General features: G+C 35.6%; 1 protein-coding gene across 1 annotated transcript; it reads right to left on the reverse strand.

Annotated features, from left to right (window-relative positions):
• Positions 1–5,449: 5,449 nt before the first annotated feature.
• Positions 5,450–19,222, reverse strand: LOC110370626 (proton-coupled folate transporter). Its single transcript, XM_064038314.1, has 5 exons — positions 18,144–19,222; positions 17,548–17,649; positions 13,212–13,433; positions 8,356–8,512; positions 5,450–6,087 (listed from the first exon to the last, which is right to left on the reverse strand). Exons 1-5 carry the CDS (start codon positions 19,111–19,113, stop codon positions 5,988–5,990), a joined length of 1,551 nt encoding a protein of 516 aa, XP_063894384.1. The 5' UTR covers positions 19,114–19,222; the 3' UTR covers positions 5,450–5,987.
• Between the last annotated feature and the right edge of the window lie 759 nt (positions 19,223–19,981).

The raw sequence follows: 19,981 nt of genomic DNA on the forward strand, positions 1-19,981 counted from the left end.
TAAATAAAGATTTTTTGAGTGAATCATGATTATCAAAATTGACACTGTTTTCATCAAACTTCAACTTTTATCAGTTGAATCAGGTGTTTTCCTATTTTTAATATAGGTTTCAGTTTATTCAGATGCTGGAAATGATGATTCCTACAGTAAGATGTATTATATAACTCCACTTAGGGGTTTACAAGACTTACATGACTGGCGTGTTGAAAAGCAATATCTTGTAACAGTTTTATTCTCAGTAGCTTATTCCTTGTTACAGAAGAGTAGTTTTTAGTGTCCCAAATCGATCAAAATATTTACAATATTATACGTTAGTTTTTAACTCCTTAAACTCTACGAATAATATTTCCTATATTATTGGTAAGTAGCTAAAACGAATGATTCAATTGATTATGTCATCGTTAAATATTTTACTATTTACATTGATTTTTAACCACATTTTATTTTTAAACTGAGTCCGAAATAAAAGGTCATACCAAGATTGTTTATCTATTATTTATTCTTCAAATAGATATCAATCACGGAAATAAATTCAAATTCGACACTTCTCCTTTATTTAACTGCCTATTAGATACTCTCAAATCTTGTACAATGTAGATATAGGATTTATACCTATGTATATTTTTTATAAAAATAACGTTTATTCTCATCCGCATTCTATGTATATACCTATAAGTACACTAGCTTCCGCCCGCGGGTTCGCGCGCATAGAGTTCGGCTATATCGCGTTTCCAAGAGAATTCTTCAAAAGTACGAGACAAAAACTATTCTATGTTCTTTCTCAAGGTCAACTCTATCTCTGTACCAAATTTCATTAAAATCAGTTCAGTGGTTTAGACGTGAAAGCGTAACAGACAGACAGAGTTACTTTCGCATTTATAATATTAGTAGGGATTGTCACTTGACATGCGCGCTCCTTAACTACTTGTCCGCCGAAACTTCGTAAATAAATATGTAATGCAATTACGTTCTAATGACTTTCACTAATTTTAGTTGTTTTAAATGATAAGACTTCTGACGGAAATCCATTATCAGTAACAATACCTTTATTGGTTGTTTGCCCTGTAGTCAGTGCTTCAATCATAATGATAAAGTAACGACTAGACGATGATCTCAACATTTTCAAATGGGTTCGTATTAAGGAGCATTTTCTACAAGTGGCAATTACAATGAGGTTAATCCAAAATATTAAAAAAAAACTCAAATTATCTACACGAAAGCTCATCAATCAGACCTCAAAGACTGGTGGACAAACGTTGACTTCTGACCAAGACAATCTAAGATGTACATGACAGCCGAGACTCACCGTACCTTCCAAAATACGGAGGAACTCGTTACGACATTTTGGTCGCCCATTTATGGATCATTCATTAATTTTCCTACATGGGTGCTCAGAAAACGGCCATAGACAAATTAGTATGTAGCCTCTCTAAACTCTACGAAAGCCTAATGACTCAATTAGGTACTTAGTACTAGATTCCAAAGCAAGTATAGGTACATACCTATTTGCTGTTTCAACACTCAGGTGCATGTTACTACCTTAATGGACCAAACATGTCACTGCACCCAATAGCTCTGTAGATGCTTAGTGCTACGTACCTACGTAGGCTCATAATTATGTATTCAATTTGACTAAATATGCTTCACATTTAACAGAATGTAGTCTTCAATTTGAAATTGTGCATGGGGTTTCTTAGAGGACGTAGGCGCTCACTTTCGGTCTTTTAGCGAGCGAAAATTATAACTCTAAGGAGTTGCGTTATAAGACAAAGTTTACTTTCAAATAGACCGACTGGCGGGCAAAAGTAAGTCGTCACAGCCTAAACACGTCCACTGCTGGACAAAGGCCACCCCCCCCCCACCTAGGGGTATTTACCCATATCTATTAAAATTAATAACACGATTCTAAACAAACTATATGTACAATATTTCAACACATATTATGGTACCTATAGCACGCAAACATATGTTTAATTCCGTCCCAATTGTTAGTAGCCTTGCAAAGGACTCAAATCCGTCGCGCCTGATTTCATTTGTCATTCGGTATTGCAATAAGAAAAAATAATTTCAACAAATGAGATCAAGGCCGGCTGAATCGTTTCTTGCAATATTAGGTATGTAGGTATTATTATCGACTGCACATGTTCTGTTGCCTTTATTTTTAACCGACTTCATTGATAGAGCGTTTTGCTGTGAGAAATTTTGCAGGCGTTTATGGTTTGTAATAGGTAATTTAATAGGAAGAATGAAAATGATTGAAACAATGTATAGTCAAGTTGTCTAAATAATTTTATGACACAACACTTAAATCGTCATAACTTCCGAGATATAGAAAACACTCCAGATTGAAACCTATAGGTATATCATATGCAATTTGTTGAATGAGCTCATTTTATTATGTACTAATTAATTACTTTTTAAACCTGAGCTAAAAATAACGCGGCAAAGATAAAAATATAAAACAAAACGATAAACGATAAAGGGAGGATCAATGGCCAGTGTTGCAAAGGGACCAACAGAGTTGATTGAATCGAGACCTTTATATTATACTGACTAAGCGACCGATATTGGGTTGATTGTGCTCCCTGACGTTAAAGCCTGATATAACAGGTAAGTAGCTGAGGGTAACACCGTATAACTAGGTATAATGATATCCAAACCATAATCAATCACCAAATTGCTACCGATTTGTCAAATCGGCGATTTTATGGCTTACGGCTGTGTTATCGTTATAGTTAGATGTTGCAGCTCACCCTAATACACGGAGGTTTTAAGTAACTTAGAGATGGATGTTTCTAATCCTTACAAAATATTAAACAAAATTGCCATCATCCGTTTCATTCATTTTTGGAACAAATCAACTCATTTTGGATCGTTTACTAGAAACTGTACTTCTAATAATTATATCTTTAGAATTCCAAGTAAAATCGATGTTTTTCGAAAAGTTTGTCATTCGTATCGACGTACAATTTCCAGTATTTGCGTTGAGGTTCTAAAATTCAATTCAGCGGACGTATCGAGATCCGTTCCGACTTTGATACGAGGTAGATCCTTAAAGCCACGTTGTATTTCGGAGATGTGATTGAAAGAAGTTTATCTTTGAAAGAGATTTTTGTCACAGTTTATCAATAGTTAGAATGCAAGCTTTAAGAAAATACTGAGTAAGTATTGCACATAGAATTGAGTAAATTGATGCTCCTATTTTTTTAAGAAAATGTATAAATATGGGCTTGTTTATTTCTGATAAAACTAATAACTTACCAATATTTGCATTTTCTAACGCGATGACAAGTGTTTGTAGGCAAATGACATAATTAGGAAATATGCTCATTAAGCTGCCTAGTTTTCTTTTCAATATCACATTTATCACTTGCTGACACTTACGAATATTAGACATTTAAATAAAACTACTTTTACGGATTTTATCGCGGTTGTATAACATTATTAAATCCCGACGTTTAGGATCCTTTACGGAATCCATGGTCATAGGCAGACTAAGGTGTTGGTCGTCTTGATATTATAGTTACAAACAGCTACCCTACATTTTGTTGATTATTGGTAATCCGATTCACGTAGAACGAGCTCACCGTATTTTGCCACACTTGTAAGAAGATATAGGCACATTGATCGCAGTGAGCAAATAGTCGATGCAAATGCAATCGTGCCGAGTACGAGTGCAAGCAACTTGTTGCGATTACACTGGTTTGCTATATCATTTTTGAACGTGGTTTCTGGTGGTTTCACTCATGTTTAGGAAGTTACAATATGGATTACTTTTATTGTTAGATAGTACTATCACTTCCACTTTATACTTTTTCACGACAAGAATACACCTGACCAGCCCACCTTTTTTATTTCTACGGTTTCTCTGGTCCCTCAGTCCCTGGATTGAGCGGGACTACGGAAGGTTGTGTCAGACTTTTACTAACTAAAACTCACCTCCGTCATTTCTCCCTTTGTGTACCGGGGTCGCGATAACTCTTTCGAACAATCCCGCAGCCCTAGCAGGAAAACAACACAACTATGTATGTACTAGAGTGGGAAAAATGGGACCAGGTCATGGGTTCTAAAAAGAAATGTTATATCTATAACTTGACGACCTCACAAACATTCAAAGATAAGTCTTAATGAAAATAATGATCTATTTAGTGTTCTTTATCAGGATACCCTAGACGCAGCTCGAAGATGATACTGCTTGCACCATTGACATTGTATTTAGTAACATTATCCGCTCATTAACCTAGGGAAGGATGAATAGAGGTGTCTTTGTCCACAGAGTCAATGATCACATGGGAATCAAGCGCTTGATTGCTAATTAAGATAAAGGGACAGATCTGATTGCAAGGTTTTGAAATATAGATAAAAGTGCGAGTGATAATACGTGGGTGGTTGCACTATTTCAAGGACGGTATGGATGATAAATTATGTTTTTAATCTGTATTTGATTGGTTACGTAAAGTAAATAATCAGCATTCTATAGATGGAGGGACTAACTAATAGTAAGTTTGGAAAAGCCTTTATGTTGTAGTGTTGTATGTTAGTCTTGGTTTTCTTGATGGCCGAAATTATATCATTCAAAATTCATTTGTATTGTACCATTGGCTTAGTGTTGCATGAGCTTTGCTAAATATGTACCTACTCTGTTTAGAAAAATGTCTATTAATTATTAACATTTCATAGAATTAGAAGGGTGCTTCGCTTGGCATGTTGTCTAAAGGGGAAACATTAGGGGTTTCATTAGTACAAAATCTAATGTATAATAAATTACAAGCACTATACTAAATCAAAGTTGGAATAAACGCCCAAACGTATAGCACTGGCAATTTGTCGTGTGGGTGCAGTTCAATATTTCTAACCGAGTCCATTGTTTTGGCAGCACCAAGCATGCGCTGTCACGTAACACTTACATGATTGTCGTGATGCACTCGTAAATGTCACATATGTTATGTATGAAGTTTATGATAAATAATCTCAGATTTTGCGTGGGCAGACCTCTATTAAATGGGCGGACGAACTTAACAAGATTGGTAAAAATGGATGCGCATCGCTAGAAACAACGCAAAGTTGCAAACCTTTGCCTGCATGCTGGCAAACCCTGGTCATGCGTATATACTATCCGTATTGTCAACTATCACTATCCCGTGTGCACCTGTTATCACCCTTGACTATGGGAGTGTCCGTAACGAGCTAGCTGGATTGTAGTCTTTCGGGTGAAGCGACGAATGATTTTAAAGACAAATGTTAAGTTTTAACAATGTTAAATATCTAAATTGGATGTATTTTATACTAGAGAGTAGAGGGAAGCCCAATTGCGATTAATTGCCTGTGTCCGTAAGCGATGATGATCGCTTACCGTCGTGTGTCCTCTATTAGATTTCTAGAATAGGTACTATTTCTTGCTATTATATCTGGTAAATAATAAAATCCCATTAAAAATAGAACGTTATCTACAACAAGATTTATTAACGATATCATTTTGTTTGCATAATCATATAATAATCCTAATGTTAATCATTCAGGTTTCTAAAACCTGTTACAATATCAACCGTGAAATATGGCCGAATAACTAAAATAGTACCTATAATATTATTTTATTTTTATGAACTAGATATATCTATGATATTATTAAAACATAATTTATCACAAATTACTTACAATACAAAATGTTAAACTGATTACAAATAATATACATGGCTCGTTCTAACAAAATGTTGATCATGTCTTGAAATACAGAAAACACACAAAATACAGTGTAAGAGTGTATCATGTGTCAACTTAATTTTTTTACTCCTCAAGGCACGTTTAATTCAAGCAACTTTAGGGCCCCATTCTTATGATGACGAAAATGCACTTAGAAGTTCCATTAACACACATTGTGATGTATTCTATATTTCTCGAAGTGTTCTGACTCGTAAATCAATTTTCACTTAAGAACATTACTATGGCAATATAATTATATCTTACGTATTATAATTTTGTATTTAAAACTATAATGCGGTGACGTCGTTGTCATGCGCATACATCTCCTTCTCAGCCGGGTTCTTCACTGTGTCTCTTTCTTGTCGCCTGTGCATCACGTACAGTGCTCTGAAAATTGGCAATAAAACAAACATGTATAAGTAAGCAATAAAAAGAAAGCAAGGAAGAGCTCGTGGCTAAGTCAAAGCCGCGCGGATCGATCGATCATAAGGTTAAGCAACGCTTGGCGCGGTCGGTCCGTGGCCATCTTGTCATAATGAGTTCTTCCGTGTTTCGGATGGCACGATAAACTGTAGGTCCCGGCTGCCATTTAAACATCTTTGGTAGTCGTTACGGGTAGTCAGAAGCCAGAAAGTCTGACAACCAGTCTTACCAAGGGGTATCGGGTTGCCCAGGTAACTGGGTTGAGGAGGTCAGATAGGCAGTCGCTTCTTGTAAAGCACTGGTACTCAGCTGCATCCGGTTAGACTGGAAGCCGACCCCAACATAGTTGGGAAAAGGCTAGGCAGATGATGATGATGTATAAGTAAGCAATAAAAAAATACTAAAGAAAGTCATCTGTTCGTCTATTGATTTGTAACTTAATTTAATATGGCTAATTATATTTGAGAGTGAGGGAATAGTGAGTGCACTTGTGTCTGCGCAAATGCTTGTGCACTATTATATGTCCTGCGCAGTTGGCTGATCTCCTTATATAAGATCAGCGTCTGTGGCCGAAATCGGCCGTGTACGCCATTATTATTATTAATATTTGTAACATACATAGGTAACTTTAATTAAAGAGTCAAATATCGAAATGCAAGAGTGTCAATAATGATATTTTTAAAGATACGTAATTTGTAAAAAACTTGGTACCTAATATGTAGTGTATCTTTGACGAGCTTAAACTATCACTTATTCAAATATTGGACCTCGCTCATCTTTTTAAACCTTCACCTTTTAACCAGTTACTCCGACATCATTTTGAACTTACCTACCGCAACTTAAACCATAAATCTCAATAATTTCTGCACTACATACACCCTTACAAATAATATCACCTACATTTGTGCACTACATACACCCTTAAAAAGATTATTCACCTAAATACACATTAGAAACCTGTCCATGAGATCGGCCTTTGACCGAATAACGTGACCAATTTCAAATGACGTGAGTTCTCAAAGAACTCGCTTGTCGAACATTGTCATCGCAAATCGCCAACAGAATTCCATCATGTATTAAACTGATTACGTGTTTGAAAACAACCTCGACCTTTTCAAGTATTTGAGGTTTTTCTAAGAGCTATCAATCGGTTTTTGTCGGTTAAGAAGTAGTATTGTTGATCAATTTGTGGTTTCATAGGCTTTGGTTAATATTATTTAAGTAAATGGTGTTAAAAATTAAGTGATCTTTTTAAGAGCTGTGGTATTTAGTTTCCTTAATATCTCTTCTATTACAGAGCCATTATCCAAGTGTGTTTAGTACTAAAATTGATATTTCATTGAAGCTCTTGGTCAAACTTAATACAAAGAAAGTCTGTTTGTCCAGGCCTTAAATATAAATATTTTACATGAAAAATCTGTCCAGCGGTCTAGCTAATGGGAAATATGGACCTGTCGTATTCTAAGAGATTAAAAAGCTTTCTGGATTCAATGCATGTCATACGTTTTGACTGATTGTGTAACGAGATCTCGTGTCAGCACGTATGATCCTGAAAAGCTATGGCCATCTATCACTATACAGAATATGGTATCGTAAATCCAACTTCTATGTCATGGCATAGCATTATGCTGAGCTATGGATAATGGTGCAGGTACCATTATCCATCGGTAGTAGGGAATATATTTGTCATTTTAACCGACTTCCCAAAAAGGAGGTTCACTGTTATGATGTCCGTAGTTCGTATCTCTTCTATTTTCATTTTTCAGTGTTGAATTTAATTTATGTTCAAGCGGTCAGACTTTTTTTATATGCCGCTGTTGCGTTATTTTCTCGTGCCACAATAAATGTGTCAGAATTGTTTACAAACAGACGCTTGCTTGTTTGCACAACGTATAAGGTTTCTGATCTTATTTCGCAACCCTGCTTGGCATGAAATGTAAGCAACTTCAAACGATTTTGGCGACTTATTTATGACAGACAACTTCATTTGAAGCCATGTTTTACCTACTGACTCAATATACCCAGCTTTTTTTGCCCTTTTTTCACCCAGCTCCATTCTAGGCCATATTTTATCACCTGCATCCACCCACCTTCAAGTACTGAGCCTGAAAGAAGCATTCCTGGCATTTCCTGGTCGTGTTTACTTAGATACTCCCAATCAACCATCCATTTGAAACTATGATGACCTGGTAAAATCTACTTAACCCATAGAAATGACTTCTATTTACTTACATAAAAATCAAAAATGCCGGTATAGTCATGGTTCCACCAAGCAGGTACACAGCTCCGGGCAAAGTTTCCACAGTATTGGAGAACAACTTGCTGTACAACGGTATGTATATCACAGGTATCAGAGTTTCCACGAAGCCAATCAATGAACATATTTTACCTGAAAATAAAAATGTGCATACAATTTTCTATGTCGAATAACAACAAAAGCTATTCAGCCATTGTCGCTTTGACATATACCTATACTCTTTTGTTTCCGAAACAAATGAAGTCTATGGAAATTAAGCCAAATTCTATGTAACCACAGGAATGGTAACTGGTTTGCTGTAAATTATACATAAAGACTGACATTCATCCCCCGAGCCTTTTTCCCAACTATGTTGGTGTCGGCTTCCAGTCTAACTGGAGCTGAATACCAGTGCATTACAAGGAGCGACTGCCCTATCTTACCTCCCCAAGCCAGTTACCCGGGCAACCCAATACCCGGTTATACTGGTGTCAGACTTACTGGCTTCTGACTACCCGTAACGAGTGCCAAGGATGTTCAATGACAGCAGGGACCTACAGTTTAACTTGCCATCCGAAACACAGACATTGGTGTCCAAGATATACTTAGAAAGTACATCCAAACATAAAGACTGACATTAATTGATAAAAAAGATCTTTATAAAAATATCCTTAATTAATAGATAGATAGATATATTCTTTATTATGCACACCAATTAAAAATCAACAAGAACAAACAAACATTTTGAAGTCGGTGACACAATATATATAAATACATAGGGCTAAAGTTAAAACAAACGATGCAATTAATATAAATTTCGAAAAGGCATCGTCAAGTTAATTCTGGTATATTGTATCTAGACAAATGGCCAATGAATCACTGAAAGCCGTTGATTGAAAGGACTCGCTTTAAGGCGAGGAAGTGGTCAACAATAATTCCATAACCGGCACGCGCATCTAAGGCGCCAAAAGGGGTCGGAGCGTCTGAGCGGGGCGAGGATACGCGCGCTAGCTTATAACTAAAAGTCGTAAGCGACAAAATGGTTTTGTAATTTTAATATTTAGAAATGATAATTTAATAAAAATTCCTACTACCATTTTAAAGAGTATGTATATACTCAACTACTAAAAAAGTTAAGAGGCTTAAATCGGTCCCGTTTGCCCATAATATGTGAATCTCTTTTTAAAAAGAGGTATGTTTGATATATTTTTCTCTGTTATAAAAGTTACCTAATCATGTTTCTACAACTAACAAAATAAGGTTTATATCATGAACTTTCAGGTAACCAAGTTGTATTTTGATCCGTTTTGTATTTACTGAGAAAAATTGACATCCTTGACGCCAAAAATTCCAATTCGTCCTCTTAAATCAATCTTATATGGCTTGATATCATCAATTTAAGTGACTTTCCTCATAGACTTAAAAGCTTAAAGACATTTTCTTTTGGGGTTTTGTCTTCGAAACGTAAAATTACCCACGTGTTCCAAAAAAGGAAGCTACCTAACTATTTTTGGAAGTCTTATTTATTTACTTTCTCTAGTTTTTTTACGAGTGACATCAAAAGGCGTTGGTATAAAGACTTTGTTTTGAGTTTGATCTGGAGATCATGGGCTTTCTCATTCTTGAAGTCTCCATTTAGGTATGTAAAGTGGAAAGTATTGATATCCCCAATTACGTCCCCGATATCCCGAATAACCATAACTGGTGCATACATAGGTACCTAGGTCTCAGAAAACTAACAAAAACTTAACTCTTCATACCTAAATCACAGTAGATTTATCAAACTTTATAATAACTAAAATATTTCGCCAGCTCTGATATAATCTAGGGAGCTCGTACGTGGCAGGGAAATGCAATCCACTGGTGCATAAGTTAAATTCTCTCAGCTGAGCTGACATGCAGTGTCCGCCCCGCTTGGCAAGAGCAAGAATTTAGGCCAAACTTTAAAGAGACGGCCAAGAATTTTACTAAGCTAGGAACGAGGGTTTTTGGGGAGGAGCGCTGTAATTTATTGTTTTAGGATTTGTATGTAACCTTGCAAGCTTAAATACTTACATGTTTTTTAAATATATCCATACTGTGCTTTTTTTGGCTCCAAAACTATGAACCGATTTAAAATATGTACTTCCACTGTTGAAATCTACATAAGCTATATTTTTTTCGGATACGGTAAGTAATTTTCACGGATGACAGTGAAACAACAGAAAACAAATAGTTATTTTTTATAAAATAATTAGTAAAGTGTTGTTAATGCTATCAAAAAAAAAAACTGATATACTAAAATTCATAAAAACATAGGAAACAATTAGGTAAATATTGATGATGTTCTACTAGTCGTAAATGTTATATCTGTCAGCAAAGTCATTAAACATTGTAAGCACGTAATAATTATAAAATCATTGATTAAAACAACGTGTTAACGTAAATAATACTCCAAACAAATTAATACCACATAATACACGAACTTAATGACGTTCCAAATTATATTTCGCTGTATCTGTCTTATAGAATCCGGTTACAAGCTATGTGGTTAATGATTATTATAATAATAATAGATTTCCCCACACACTTTGATGCTGACATCAGCTTTACGGTAAAAAAACACAAGCTTTGGTTATTTAGGATTCCGCTAGGAAATGAGGAATCCTTGTTTTGTTACTATTATCTGTTTAATCCATGGAGTTTCTTGTCGGTTCTTCGCCATGAGACCCAGTTTTTAAAACTGTGTAAGTAAGGTCTGCCTTTTCATAAGAGCCTGTAAACTTTTTGATATACAATCCATGAGTATTATGTTTGGCACATGGAAGAAAATCAATAACTATAGCTTTGTCCTTTTACGCGCCTTTCTTAGCCTCTATCACTTAATTCCCACTAAGTTAGCTTTGAAATAAATGAAGCAGCTAAAACACAATAATGTATCGCATAATTGTGGGATTCTATTCTAAATTCACTTCAAAATGTTTAAGTAAATCACTATAATTTTAAAAGATATTCAAAAGCTTTACTTTTATAAGGAACCCCTTCCTTGCATTGGCTTACACTTGACTGGTTTGAGAAATGCTTTTTCTACCCACGCTTTGTCATTTTTTATGCAACCAAAATCAGTGTGAAGTATTTTTTGCTATCTGTTATTATAACTAATAAGTATCCGTAATCGTCTCAGAATTTTATAGGTAATTATTCTTATGTTAATGAAGGTTTGTTTACAAATCAATTTTAGTTTGCACACTGCAGAATAACCAGTACGAACCAGATGAGCCGATGGTTGGCAAATATTTTTTTAGAAGTCAAAGTTTTCAGCTGGTCTGATACCGGCTAAATACCAGATTTGTATCAACATAGTTGTGGAAAAGGGTCGGGAGATGATGATGTCATGTGCGTATTGCCATTTATCTTCATACTGTTTTATGAGCCCAAAGAAACTATCAGCCGACTAAAAGTTTGCAGTGTATGGGTGCTGTGTACTGTAATTATTCAAATATTTTTAGTTTTTAGTCCAATTAAATTCAAAATGGCGCAGAGGCAGGCCAAAACTGCGGTGGTTGAGTGTCGTAAAGAAAGACATGGAAATCTGCGAACTCAAAGAGGAAGATGTCCAGGATAGAGCGAAGTGGAAGAAGAAGATACGGAAAGCGGACCCCGTCACAAGACGGGATAAACGCTAAGAAGAAGAAGAAGAAGAAGTGCAATTAAATTCAAAATGAAGTCATTTTAAAATTGCTTCTGGTCTCAAATTATTGTGTAGGTAATTAATAGCTGAAATTCCGTGTGATTTTAATTATAGACTCAACGAGCGTTAGTACAATAATTTTTGGGTAATAAATATTAGCAAAATATTTAATTATGTGTGATTAAACCACCTACTGACTGTGCCTAATTATGATATATCACAAAGCAAAATCTGAGTCATATGAGAAAAAGGAAATAATATAAAATATAGATTTAAATAAATCTTCGAGTACTCAATATTAAAAATGCAGAAAAATATAACAATTTGTGATAGTATAACTAATTGCAACTAAAAATATTTATCCTCTTATCTCTTGCAATTCGCTAAGTAGGCATTCTATATAAACGTTTTCTTAAGTAATCCCTAATCTGCAAGCTTTCACAGTCATTTGTCTTTCAGAGATTTCAGCTAAAGTAACAAATCTTTGCAAATTGTCTGGAATTTGGATTAATCAAATTGCTTATTTCATATTTGAGACTAAAAATAATAACTTAGGGTCTACAAGTATAACTGTTGAAGTCTAAGAATGATAGATAGTGTTTTGTTCATTACTTTTTCAAGATATTAATCAAACTTTTTAAATTACTTTTAGTTCTCATTACGATTCAAACTCTTTGGTCTTAAGATCTATCACACTCTAGGGGAATTCTGAGTCTTAGCTCGTACTTAATTTATTTTGTGAGACGAATGAATATTTGGGTCCTAAATGTAATTAACTTATTTCAAGAGTGTCTGCTGAATACAGAAGTATGGGTTATGTGGATACCTAGATAATTTTCGAGACTTTAATGTTTCTTAGAAAATACTCTTAATCTTATAATCTTAGAAAACTATCAGCCCCGGTTTGTTTTCCGTTATCATTATAATTTTTCGATTATAAGCTCCTTTATCTAAATATAAAAATACGGATGATTTTTTGAAAATATACGTAAATAAATATAACGTGTTCGCGTTCGCGTCATAGACTATTTATTTATTTTGGACCAAAGATGGCCAATAATGGCCATGCTCCTTGCGTTTCATTTGCATTCTCTAATGCGTTGCTATGCCACCCAATCCATAACATTTAATTATATTATTACTTCAGGTCAAATATAGGTATAATAGAAAAAAAAAACTTACCAACTTTATCCTGCTCCACAACTTTAGTACCAAGAGACCTGATGGCAATAGCTCCTGAATTTCCAAAGAAATCGAACACTGGGGCAGCATACAACCAGTTTCTTGTTGGAGCCAGCCCGTAAACGTATGCCGAGACTGTCTTACATGCTGTGGCTATGATGCCTAAGAGTGTGTCATGCATCTTCAGCTTCTTACTGAACAGTGTTACTGCTACTGCTGAGCCTGGAAGGAAAGATTTCTCATGATAAATTGGAGTAAGGTTTATCAGACTCTGCTAATCACGGGGCTGCTTGATTGTTTGCAAGATATAAAGGACTTAAGAAGAAACATGGTGAGTTTTAGTCAGTAAGAGGCTGACACTCCCTCATACTGCACCCATAACGTCCCTCGCTGGCACACGGTTGTAGGTGCACCCACAACGGCTATCAGAGGTCAGAAAATATTAAATTAAGAAAATAGAAATCATTGCTTTCGTTTGAAGTAATTCCAAGTCCAGTATTTAGGTACAAAACAACCATTTTAAAAACTAGCGAAGTACAATGTGTACTGCACATTACGACTACATTTGTTAACCTCTCTAACTCAGCCTAAAATGTTTCTTTCTTGAGGACGTCAATAGTGCAATGGGTGGGTATCGAACCAATGACCTTTCGACCGCCAAGTTTCCACTTGGGATACCTTGTTTTCTTTAACCAAAATGAATTTTATGAAAATTTCCATGAGAATAATCTTCATCGTGTTCCATGAGAATAAAGTTTTAATTTATAGGTTTCCAAGTCCACATATTTTGCAAATCGTAAGGCTGATTCTGTCCTAATTGGCCGGGGTTTTAAAACCGGTAATACCAAAAATATTCCATAATCTTTTTGGAGATATATGTGTTGGGTTATCCCACTGTTCATTAATATTTTATTTATTGACATTTATTAAGAAACGAATTCCACTTAAAGTTAATAGTTTGCAGGTAGACTTAAATATATTTTTTAACCTTTCAACGTCCTATAGTTTGTAAGTGTCTAGATAGATTTTCGCGTAATAGCGTTTGTAATTAAATCAAGCTCGCCATTCAAATCCTAAATGGATTTATTAGGTTTAAGATAGATTCTAGATGCAAGCCCATTTATCTATATTTATTTAGGTATAATTCTATAAACTTCTGAAACGCAAAATTGTGTGAAGGCGAAATTAGTGCTACTAAGGTCTATGTTGAGTAAGTCGTTGACTATTTGTTTTTTACTAATTTAATTTACAGAGATTATTACTTTTTTTACTTAGACATTTTTAATAAGTGTAGGTACATTGTGTTTTGTAATAAAGTAGTTATAAATAGTGTGATCACTCGACAGCAATGGGGATAATTTTTTGACGCTTTTAAGTTTTCGTTTTGTTTACTAGGATAGTTTTTAATCTTTATCTATACATATAATAAATCTGTAAAAAAAGTGTGTCTGTACATTGAATATATTAAAAAAATAATAATTGGGTGGGGTTTAGAAACAGTAATGGAGCACAAATCCAAAAAAAAAATTTTGTCTGTATGTCTGTATGTCTGTATGTCTGTTTGTTTGTACACGCTAATCTTCGGAACTACTGAACGGATTTCAATGATTTTTTCTTTGTTGTATCAGTATTAAGCCTGGTCAACATATAGGCATTTATCTTCGAAACTTGAAGACCTGATGCAGAACACCAACAGACCAACAAAACTATAAGAGATACAAAAATGGTGCCATGGCAAAAATTGTTTCATGTGATGAGCATTTTCAGCTGAGATAATAAATTTGAAGATCTAGAACACCTAATGTGGAACCCCAAGAGCCCAGCTTCTCTGTACCATATACAGGTATGACGTTTTAGCAAAAGTTGTTCAATTTGATAAGCACTTTCTATTGACTTATACAAATTGAAGATCTAAAACACCTGATGTGGAACTCCAGGGGCCCAGCTAGACTATAGCATATAGAGGTATGACGTTTCAGCAAAAGTTGTTCAATCTGATAAGCACTCTCTGTTGACTTATAAAAATTGAAGATGTAAAACACCTGATGTGGAACTTCAAGAGCAATACTACACTGTCTTAAAATGTATAGAAATGAATGTTATGAAATAGGAATGGTGAATTAAAAAAAAGTAATTAGTCCGTCTTTTAGATAACCCTAAAATAATATACACGTATTTTTTCTTTTCTTCTTCTCACAAACAAATAATAACGAAGATATAACACTCTTGAATTTTGTGTTAAGTCACTGCTTAGTACAAATTTTACATACCCAGACGTGGCGTCACGAGCCCCCACTCTCCGAATTTGTTGCGTTATATGTTATTATTATTTTGTATGTCTCTTCCAGACCTGGGGACTACAGAGTTCCGAATTTTCGGCAGGAAAACGTGGGGCCGAAGCCAACACGCTGAAGCCCTTTTGAGACAACTTTAATGAAATGGTGACACAAAACCGAGGATTATCCCTTTATACACTATAGAAATGTACTCAAGGACTATCCCCGTTTCAGTGCTAAACTGTTGCTAACTATGGATGAAAACTACTTGGGCTATTGTGATTGAGATGCTAATGGACTAGGAATGGGGAAACTACGCGAACTATGGATACCTGCCGATGACAATGTATTAGATACATGTAAAAAATGGCAGGTGGAGACTCAGACTCAGACCCCCGGGAATCAGTAACTGAATAGCAACAAGAGGGCAACAGGGACATCATGAGCGACTGAAGTGTGAAGATACCTCGGCGGATTTTAAACGCAGATTACGCGCTCCCTGTGGGTCACTTACCACGAGGCACCTATCCTCCGAGCAGGGCTACTAACCCTGCTCCAACGACTCCACTCTGGACGGCCAAGCCAAGCCAGAGGCGTGAGACCTACTACCGTCATGGTTCACTCCGACCGGCCGGAGATTGGGGACAGTATACTCTCCTTGGAGGACTCAGTATTTATAGCCCCGCGGGGTCGCTACTCCCCGTCTGATGACGTCAGATGTCCTGCGGTGCTTATATCTCATTATTATTGTGGTTATTATCTCAAGAGCCTTTATCCCAATTATGTTAGGGTCGACTTCCAGTCACGGGGCAACTGAGTACCAGTGTTTTACAAGGAGCGACTGCCCATCTGACCTCCACAACCCGGTTACCCGCTCAACCCAACACCCCTTGGTAAAACTGGTCAGACTTACTGGCTTCTGACTACCCATAACGACTGCCGAGACTGTTCAATGACAGCCGGAACCTACAGTTTAACATCCCCTCTAAATAACGGTCATTGGTATCCAAAATATACGTAGAAAAAAAATACGAACTTAGAAAAGTTGCATTGGCAGGTATTTGCCAGATCTGGAATCAAAGACGCACGCTCATACTTGAGAGATTGGTTTCTACCCACTAAACCACCACGACTTCCACTAAGTCATCACGACTTTGTCATCTCAGTAACATTTAATGTTTTTAACATAATAATACGTGTAATATTTTTGCCACACACATCTTAAATGCGGATTAATTAGAATCACTACTCTTATCCCTATGGTCACGTCTATTGCTGTTCAGTTCTCAGCGTTTCGTTTAGGTAGTCTGCTGTGCTTTTGCCGTTGAAGTACAAAAATTAAATTTATGGTACGTTTCTGTTGTAATGGCTATGCGTACCTATTCCGTTGTGTTCAAGTCAACGGGCCCTTAAAATTCAATATCAGACGATACAGATCTTTGATTTTGCTGACCCCGTAGTCGCTGGCATAAGGGACAGGATCCGCGTACGAAGTCGCGGGCAGAAGCTAGTTGTAAATATGTAAATATCTACGAAAATATAAATACTGTTGGCTGATGTTTGCTTAGGTTGAAAAGCTTAAAGTTACGCATCATTGTACAAAATAAAATACTCATAGTTATGTATTATTTTCTGCCAAAGCGTGCCAGTAGAGTTTCCATAGCCCCTGGGTGTATGAAACAATTTAAATGAAATAACATCATGATTGAACTTTTTGCTTATTATTGTTGCTAAATTAGATTTCGGCTTGTTTCTAACCACATGATAATGTTGATGATACTCAGTCAAGTATATTCAATCATTTTTGATATATATTGTATGTGTTATGAATGTTTTGTTAGAAGATTAATTCTTTGTTGTGTAGAACTTATGTTGGAATTACGTAATAATTAATCAACGAACTGTACTTATGTCGTGAACGCCTTATTTTATGTGAAATGCTAGTTTTTAATTTTTTTCCTGTAGAATATTCAACCAAATCTACGCAAGGGCCGTCATTGATATGTAATTTATTATGGTTTATTCTGGAATATAACGAAAAAGACAAAAAAATATCTTACCTGCAGTACCCATCAATATGGAATAAGTACTAAAGAAGCTGAGATCGACGACACTCATGCTAAACTTAGTCAAAGCATACAAGAAAAGCACCGCCGATTCACCTGAAAAAAAAAACAATACTTATGTACTCATATATAATAGGTAATAGGTAATCAAGATTATATTTAATTACGATACTTAATTATATACAAAAGCTAAAGAAACAATTATAAATAATTGTCCGTTTGATGTAAACAAAGTTGTATTTGATTGGAATACATTAAATGTTGGAGCCATTAGCATAATTTACTAAGTAAACAAAAACATTTTGACTGCCGAAGTTTTGGGTCTTAGGCTTACAGGTCAGAGCAAAACGTGTTCAATTTTAGAGTAAATTAACAATCAACAAATTGTAATGGCTTAACTTTGATTAGGTACCAAGATTAAGTATAAGATATGTCACGAAATAATACAAGGGAGTAGAAAAATGTCTTATTAGAAAGACCAGTAATGCTACATCTACTAATTAGCGTCTTAATGAAGATAATATCCATGAAATAAACATTGACACTTTGTATTAAAATGTAGTAAGGGACATATTATAAATAAACCTTACCGAAAACCGGTCCCATGATGACGATATGCGCACAAATGACCAGAATTATTTGTACCAACTGCTTCCCTCGAGACATGAAGACTAATGATACCGTGTCCCATACATTCCTGGGGTGGAAGAAATCAAGCAATTTCTGCATCCTTGTTCCTTCCAATTTAACCGTTCTCACATTATGGATCTTGAAATAGGCATATATAAACGCGAATAAGTATATGCCCAAGTTGATGCCAAATATTCCATAATAACCCACAGCTTCTGTTAAAACGCCACTGATGGATGTGCCGAATGGAACACCTAATGTCACAATAATACCAACTAATCCGATTCTAAATGTTCTCGATTCAACTGATGTTAGATCTGCTATGAAACTGTATGAGCCCATCAGAGCGATTGCGTAACCTCCTGTCAGCGCTGATGGCAAAGCTTCTATTAAAGCAGTCGCCCACAATGGCCATTCTAGGAAGAAGTATGTTGCAAAGAGCAGACCAATTGAAGAAATAATTTCGCCTATAACAGGTATCAGCATCAAAGCTTTTCTGTTGCCTGTCTTGTCACTCCACGCTCCTACATTCAGAATTACAATAGCAGGGAAACTGCTCTGTAAAGGGTTCTGCCATGCTGTCATATCTGCTACCAGTTTAGTTGCATTAAGTTGGGCTTCTGTTCCTAGCGTGTCATTCTCACTAACATCACCGTTCACCGCTCTAAGACATATTTCTTCAGACATATTCAAGTCTACGCGACATGCTTTTTCTATATTCAACTTTTGTACTGCTAATCCAGAAATAGCAATAGGTAGGATGTAACATAGTAGAAAAGGTTCAACTGTGAAGAAATTAAAGAATCTTTTTATTAATTCACCACAAGACACTGGTTCTTCTTCCTTATCTTTCACACTATTTCCATTTGCTTCTACGGTGCTCTTATTGGTATTAGTAAGTTCCATATCTTTTTCACTTTTTCCGTTCATTTTGATAATTTCATGTCACTCACTACTATTTGAAATGTTCCGTCTAACAAGTGTGTTTGTTTGTAAATACTTGTATCGACTGGCAGCTCGACCGTAGGTCACCGAAATCATCACGGAAACTTGTTTCTTATAATCATGGCTTCAAGTATGTTGATTATGGTCATATACCTGTGAAGATCCTATTTTATGATTACGACCTTGAACCGAGTGTTATAAAAGTTTAGCCGCATTCTTTATCGTTTTTTTCTTTCAAGTTTGTTGAAATGTCGTCGGAGCTTTTGACTCTGATCAAAATCCCGAATTTAAAGGAGATAAGCGAGTCTTCGAAAAACATAACTGTGGATGTTAAACTTATTGGACCTTTAGTAGGACGACTGATACCAAACGAGTGTTATAAATATAAATGTAATTGTTTAAAAGAAATAGTACCAATTAAAAACCAGGTCCACCTAAGTGCAGGCAAAGCAATATTTTATCTATGCACAGGTAGAAATTGTAGTATAAACGAAGTAAACCCTTTATTTTGATGAAATAAAACTGAATTTTACTTAGTTGTTTAAGGAAAATAATCCTCTACTACGTATACTATAATGCATGGTACACATGTAATGGATTCCCCATTTTATTACCGTTACGACATTTCATTGTGCTGAAACTGACGCGATCACCAATTGTTCGTTTGTTCAGTGTCATGTTATTGTTCAGAAATATTTTAACAAAGGCAGATCATGTGTGATGCTGTAATGAATCAATTTAATATGGATTGCGCCTGTTTTGGCCGACATTGATGTGACGGACAAGCCATTGATATTAGTAATGCAACAGGCGTTTAGTTCCCAATGCAATACTTTACGGTTTAGTGAGAATT

This window comes from Helicoverpa armigera, chromosome 15 (assembly GCF_030705265.1).
Source record: "Helicoverpa armigera isolate CAAS_96S chromosome 15, ASM3070526v1, whole genome shotgun sequence".
Lineage (NCBI taxonomy): Eukaryota > Metazoa > Arthropoda > Insecta > Lepidoptera > Noctuidae > Helicoverpa > Helicoverpa armigera.